The sequence below is a fragment of the Peromyscus leucopus genome, chromosome 6 (genome assembly GCF_004664715.2).
Source record: "Peromyscus leucopus breed LL Stock chromosome 6, UCI_PerLeu_2.1, whole genome shotgun sequence".
NCBI classification, from domain to species: domain Eukaryota; kingdom Metazoa; phylum Chordata; class Mammalia; order Rodentia; family Cricetidae; genus Peromyscus; species Peromyscus leucopus.
In genome coordinates, this window is record NC_051068.1 from 100,266,746 (window position 1) to 100,273,056 (window position 6,311).

The following is a 6,311-nucleotide window of genomic DNA, read 5'->3' on the forward strand; positions in this document are numbered from 1 at the left end:
CAAATAAGCCTTCCTTTGTTTTCTATTGCATTAATTTAGTGGCTTGTCTGTGCTGGCAGGCAGCCCCTGAGGAGAGGTGGAGCTATCCCCGGGCTGACACAGCAGGTTCCTCTCGTCACTCTGGTATTTGTTTTTAATGGTCTTTGATCATGTTATCAGATCATGTTCCATCCTTTACTCCACTCAAGTTTATGAACAAAACAAACTCCGCATCCACTCCCACATGTTCCTCCAACGCCCATCCTTCCAGCCAAGGCCAAACTGGCCCTTACTGGGTTTTCTTTTAGGGGGATTTGAAGAGTGGTTAAGTGTTCCGTGTCAATGGCCGCCACTTATAGAATAGTGATCACGTGCACCTGCAGCCTGTGGCGTAGCCTACAAGTTTTACTCTGAATCTATGTTTTGCTTAGATCACATTGCCTTCCGGGATACTCTGCTTCTGAGGGTTCCTAGACAGGGCCGGAGACCCCAAAGAAGACACTCTGAGAGGGCCAGATGCTGTGTGCTGAGGACACAATGTCTTTTCATGTCCGTCACTTCAGTCCTATCTACAAGGGAAATCAAACTGTTCTGAGAGGATCTAGTGGTAACTAGATGAAATAATGCTTTTAAATTTAGGAAACTGGTTTTTAAAGAAAGAAATGAAAACATGTATCAAAAAGCAAATTAAAAATCACTTCCATTTTGACAGAAAAATCTGAAGGTTGGGGAGCTGCAAAGACCTTAATTTTCCTTTTCCTCACCCTCTGCACTCCATCCAGTCTTGCTCGTTGGTACTGTGGGGAAACCGAGCCAACACGCACACTCCCTGGCCGCACTCTTCTCGGAAATTCAACTTATTTTCAGTCCCCACGAGAGGAGGGGTGGGACACCTGCGGATAATCTCTTTCTCTGACTCGGGTAGACTGCTAAAGTCACCCCCCCCCTCCCCCGAGACGCTCCTAGTTTAAAGGTCTTTGCAAAAAGTATCTCCAGAGGTGGAGTCCAGTGACACCGGCGACTCCTCCAAGATGTACTCGGCCCAGGACTCACTCCTGGGGTTCTGGTTCTGCGCCTAGGAGAAATCAGTAGAGTGACAAGAGGGGCCGTGCGCGGCGTGGGGGAAGGGCTGACAAGCAATCCGGAGCAAGTGCCCCCCCTCCTGTGGTTGAAAAAGCTGGAGATTCTGGAGGACGGGCCCAGTGTCTCAATACCGCCCCCCCCCTCTCCCAAGTGGAGCGGAGGTCACACAAGTGTCAGCGTGGCCCATTCGCTCCTAGGAGCAGCAGCCCCCCTGCCTCTGCCACCCTCCCGGGAAGTCACACTGATGTAACCTATTGTCGATACCCACTCCTCTTGCACCAGAAGCCCCCCAAATTATGACAGCGCGTGAAGCCTTACTGTGCAGCAGGTCAAGTGAGTGCGTTTATGTCTTTAAATGCCTATCCACTGCTCCCCCACCGACCTCCCCTTCTAGGGGACGTCTCTGTGAATCCCCACCCCCCTCATCCTCCTACGCGAGTTTCTCTAGAACTCAAACACACTCGCTCACAAAGTGCCTACTGCCTGGCACCCGTATGTACCCCTTCCCTTTCCTAACCAAACGAAGGGTTTTTTTTGTTTGTTTGTTTTGTCTGTTTGTTTGTTTTTAACCGTCTACTATCTGATACAGCCCCAAAGAGGCTTTGCCTTCTCCGGGATTCTGACCCCCATTAACTAATTCCGCAGCTCCCATAGTCCGCGAGGCCAGACTGCACTGGGTGGGACCCGTACGCGCGCATGACGCGCGCATCCCGGCAGGGGCAGCCCCTGCTGCCTTGAGGACCCGGGAGGGAGCAGTACTCCGGGTGCACCCCCCTCCCCGCTCCACGGGCCCCCAGCGCTCGGGCCCCTAATGAGCTGCTGAAAGGGAGCGGGCTCCGGTGCGCGTGGCTCGCAGGCCTCCCGGAGTCCCGGGAACACTGATTGGCCAGCTGCGCCTCGCGACCTCCTTTCATTAATAAATTAGCGGCACGCTCCAGCCGAGCGCGAGCCACCAATCACAATAGACAGCGGCGGCGACAACGGCCGCAGCTTGAGCCGCTGCCGCCGCCGCCGCCGCCGCAGCTTCGGGAGCTTGGGCTGCAGCCTGGAGCGCCAACAGGAGCTTTAGAACCATTTTATGCTGATTAGATAAAGGGGGGACGGAGGGGAGGGGGTGATGAAGGAGGAGGATGGATGGCCGGGCCAGGGGAGGGAGAGAGGGACTAAAGAAAGGGAAAGAAATGAATGATGATAATACGATGAAAAGAATAAGCTGGGGAGGGAGAGCGGGGGACCAGGGGGAGGAGGAGAGGGCGGGGGAAGGGTAGGTGAGGAGGGGGCCCCGGGGCAGATCTGATTGTTTTCTTGGTGGTATATAAGGGGTTTTAAGGAGAGTCGTGTGCCAGACACGCAGCCACTGAACCACAAGCAGCTCGGCTTTAACTGGAGTGCCTGGGAGTCGCGTGCCAGCAGCCGCACGGCCAGGGACTGACTGACAGACAGACACGCACGAGCACGACAACACACGAGACCCGGGCGGGCTGCCGCGGTCGCCGGGGCTCTTGGCAAAGTCACCCAGCAGAGAGGCCCCCCGCAGAGGTGCGCCTAGGAAGCGCCAAGCCCTCGGCGCTCCAAAGGAGCGAGGGACAACGCTCTTGGTTCCCGGCTGCGGGGACATTCCCGGACACACACCAGAGCAGCAGCTGGTACCGGGGACACATCTGGAGCCCAGTAGGTAAGTGTGCGCTCCGCGCCTCTCAACTTCGCAGGCAGTTTCCCCGCACAGGCTGACTTTCGGTCGCCCTAGACGCAGTGGCTTCTGTGACCCGCACGGTGCACGGTCAGCTGGTGGCTCAGCCAGGGGCCCTGATCCCCAGCTCCATTTTCGCCTTCTTCACGGGTGCACCTTGCGGGGACCCGACCGAGACACGTCTACCGGCCTGTTCTGGAAGTAAATTTCATCTGCCTCTTCTTTTGCAGGATGTTCGTCAAATCCGAGACTCTGGAGTTGAAGGAGGAAGAGGAGGTGCTGATGCTGCTGGGCTCGGCTTCCCCGGCCTCGGCGACCCTGACTCCGATGTCCTCCAGCGCGGACGAGGAGGAGGACGAGGAGCTGCGCCGGCCTGGCGCGGCGCTTGGGCAGCGTGGGGCGGAAGCCGGGCAGGGGGTGCAGGGCAGTTCGGCGTCCGGCCCTGGGGGTTGCCGGCCAGCGCGGCTGCTGGGCCTGGTGCACGAGTGCAAGCGGCGCCCCTCGCGCGCACGGGCGGTCTCCCGAGGAGCCAAGACGGCGGAGACAGTGCAGCGCATCAAGAAGACCCGCAGGCTGAAGGCCAACAACCGCGAGCGCAACCGCATGCACAACCTGAACGCGGCGCTGGACGCGCTGCGAGAGGTGCTGCCCACTTTTCCCGAGGACGCCAAGCTCACCAAGATCGAGACGCTCCGCTTCGCCCACAATTACATCTGGGCGCTCACCGAGACCCTGCGCCTGGCGGACCACTGCGCGGGCGCCGGCGGCCTCCAGGGGGCGCTCTTCTCCGAGGCCGTGCTGTTGAGCCCCGGAGCCGCGCTCAGCGCCCCGGGGGACAGCCCTTCGCCCTCCTCCACCTCCTCCTGGAGCTGCACCAACAGCCCTGCGTCCTCTTCGGCGTCCTCCAACTCCACATCCCCATACAGCTGCACTTTATCGCCCGCTAGCCCCGGGTCAGATGTGGACTATTGGCAGCCCCCACCTCCGGATAAGCACCGTTATGCACCTCACCTGCCCGTCGCCAGGGACTGTATCTAAAGGGGCGAGCCTCCCTCTCCAGTCCTCTACCTGGCCCTCCTCCACCCCCTTCTCCCGCCTCCACCTCCCACGCCCTGGACTCCGCTGCACAGAGCAGAGGTAGCCGCGGCGATCCCTCGGCAGCGGATGCATTCTTGGGCTGTGGGTTAACTTCACGCAGACACCGTCCCTGAAGTATTGAAGATGTGAGGATTTATGGTCAAAGAGGATTGTGGCGTGTAGGGTTGGGGTGGGGGTGGGGGTTTGGAGGGGAGACTTCGTGAGACTCTAAAGACAGACACTGAGAAAAGATGCCGGTGCCATAACTAATAGTTTGCAGAGCGGGCTGGCGCTCCTCCCCTCTCTGAGCTGCTGGAGGAGAACTCCAGGGGCAGTTCGTGTGAATCTCACAGAGGGAACGCAACGGGTCCCTGTGATCTTTTCACCTTCGTTTCTACATAGAGATGTTAATGTCAGTCGAAAGAAATGTATCTTAGCATCTGAATGAATTTCCCGGTAATAATATTATCCACACATTTGCAATGGCTGGCATCTGCTCTATTCCCATTGCTGTCGGCAGGCTGTGGGAAATTCACCTGTCAAACCAAACTTTCCTTCTCTGATATGCACTTTGTTCTTTTTCCCAGATTCGTCACAATGCCTATTGTCCCGCCCTTCTCTTTCCTTTTTTTCTCCATTTTGCCATCTGTCTCTTATGATTTATAAGGGGAAAAACTTGTTTTGTTAGAGGGCCAGGTTAGAAGTCATTGTATAATTTGTAGGCTTTTGTAAGGATTGAATACAAGCGTGGAAATTTAGGCTGAACTCTCTATCAAAAGGAAAAATGTGGAGGAAAAGGGAAAAATCAGGAGGGAGGACTGCTTCATGCATTATTTATCTCGACCTTTTAGGGGAGAAGGAACTCCCCCATCCTTTCAAGAGATTAAAAATAAATCAACAGCCTGAAATCCTAAGCAGACACGGGGCATTACCAGGATCAGCCACACACGTGTTCCCTTCTATTTATTTTGAAGAAAATTTTCATGGGAAAAGTATGTATTTTTTTGTATATTCTACAGAGTTTATTCTAGTATGTATTTACATCTTGAAGAACAAGAAAATTGTTTTGTGATTAAGCTATAAATAAAGTATATAATTTTCATAAATTTGTATTGAGTTATTTATTTTTGCTGATGTGGTCTTTAATGCAGAACGAGTTGTATTTTACTAAAGTTCTTGGCATGTTGGACTGGGTATATTTGTATTTCTTGGGTAATGTTTGGAGTTTCACTAAAAAAATTACAAAATATGGAATCAAATTTGAAACACCAATACTGAGATAAGAGTGTAATTCATCACAAACCCAAATTTTGCCTTAAGAAATCACTTCTTAGAGGCAGGCAGATCTCCATGAGCTCAGAGCTAGCATGGTCTAAAGAGTGAGTTCCAGAACAACCAGGGCTATACACTGAGACCCTGTCTCCAAATAAATGAATCATTCACTTCCTAAGCTGGGGAGGTAGTTTAGTGGTAGGGCACTTGCCCAGCATGCCAAAGTCCTGATGTCTAAATAAATAAATACGTCTTTAGTCAAAGAAAAGAGTAAGGGGAGGGGTCTTAAATAATAATTACATCACAACAGGCTCAGAGTTCAGAAAAACTTTGATTTTAATAGTGGCTGGGTGGGGTGGTGATGCACACCTTTAATCCCAGCACTTGGGAGACAAAGGCAAGGGATCGCTGTGAATTGGAGGCCAGCCTGGTCCACAGAGTGAGTTCCAGGATACAGCCGGGCCTATAGAGAGAGACAGACTGTGCGTCTGTTGATAAAAAGTAAGAAAAAGAGAAAAAGAAGAAAAGAAATTTCTTGGTAGAATGTGCAACTTTTTTTTTCTCGTTAACTTCTTTTGGATTCACCTTTCATCTTTAAACTGTAGGAACTGTGTATTATCCCCAAGGACTCCCCCTTCCAGTTCTAACTTGCGGAACATAACAATATATTTTTAGTTTGTTATGGGTGGCTGATTTTGTACTAGCCACTTTGACAAGCTAGTTGGCTTCCAAAGGTGAAGTTCTAGAGAGAAGGAGACGTTCCGAGTTGGTTCAAAGCGTACACTGAAGGAAACGGCTCTGCCTTCTAATCTTGGTTAGAGTCATTTGAAGAGGGGGCAAAAGTGACACCACTCACAATTCACTCTCAAACACTTCGATGGCTGAAAAATGACCAAGTAAAAGTTGACCACATTCGAGAGTCAAGTCCCAGGTGAACAGATGCACACAGCAAAATAAAATCATGTAATTAAAAAAAGTTGTTCATGTACTTTCTTCCTATCAATGTCCCATTTGATTTTGTCCTGACTAAACCCTCGGTTCCTTTACATCAAGAAATAACTGCTTCTTCTGGGGTTTCTGTCCGAAATTCTCCACAAATAGGGAATTTTTAGTGTTTAACACCTTTGAAATTTTAATATTTATTTTATATGTAAGAGGGTTTTGCTTTTCTTTTCCTGTGTGTATGTCAGGGCACCATGTTATGCAGTGC

At 51.9% G+C, this 6,311-nt stretch overlaps 1 protein-coding gene across 1 annotated transcript; it reads left to right on the forward strand.

The window, feature by feature from the left end:
• The first annotated feature begins 2,348 nt into the window (after nt 1-2,348).
• On the forward strand, nt 2,349-4,935 carry Neurog2 (neurogenin 2). Its single transcript, XM_028857835.2, has 2 exons — nt 2,349-2,737; nt 2,983-4,935. The coding sequence occupies exon 2, from the start codon at nt 2,984-2,986 to the stop codon at nt 3,788-3,790; it is 807 nt and encodes a 268-aa protein (XP_028713668.1). The 5' UTR covers nt 2,349-2,737; nt 2,983; the 3' UTR covers nt 3,791-4,935.
• The last annotated feature ends 1,376 nt before the right edge of the window (nt 4,936-6,311 follow it).

Coding starts and splice junctions, on each gene's coding strand:
- Neurog2 (XM_028857835.2), top strand. CDS start 2,984: ATGTTCGTCAAATCCGAGACTCTGGAGTTGAAGGAGGAAGAGGAGGTG.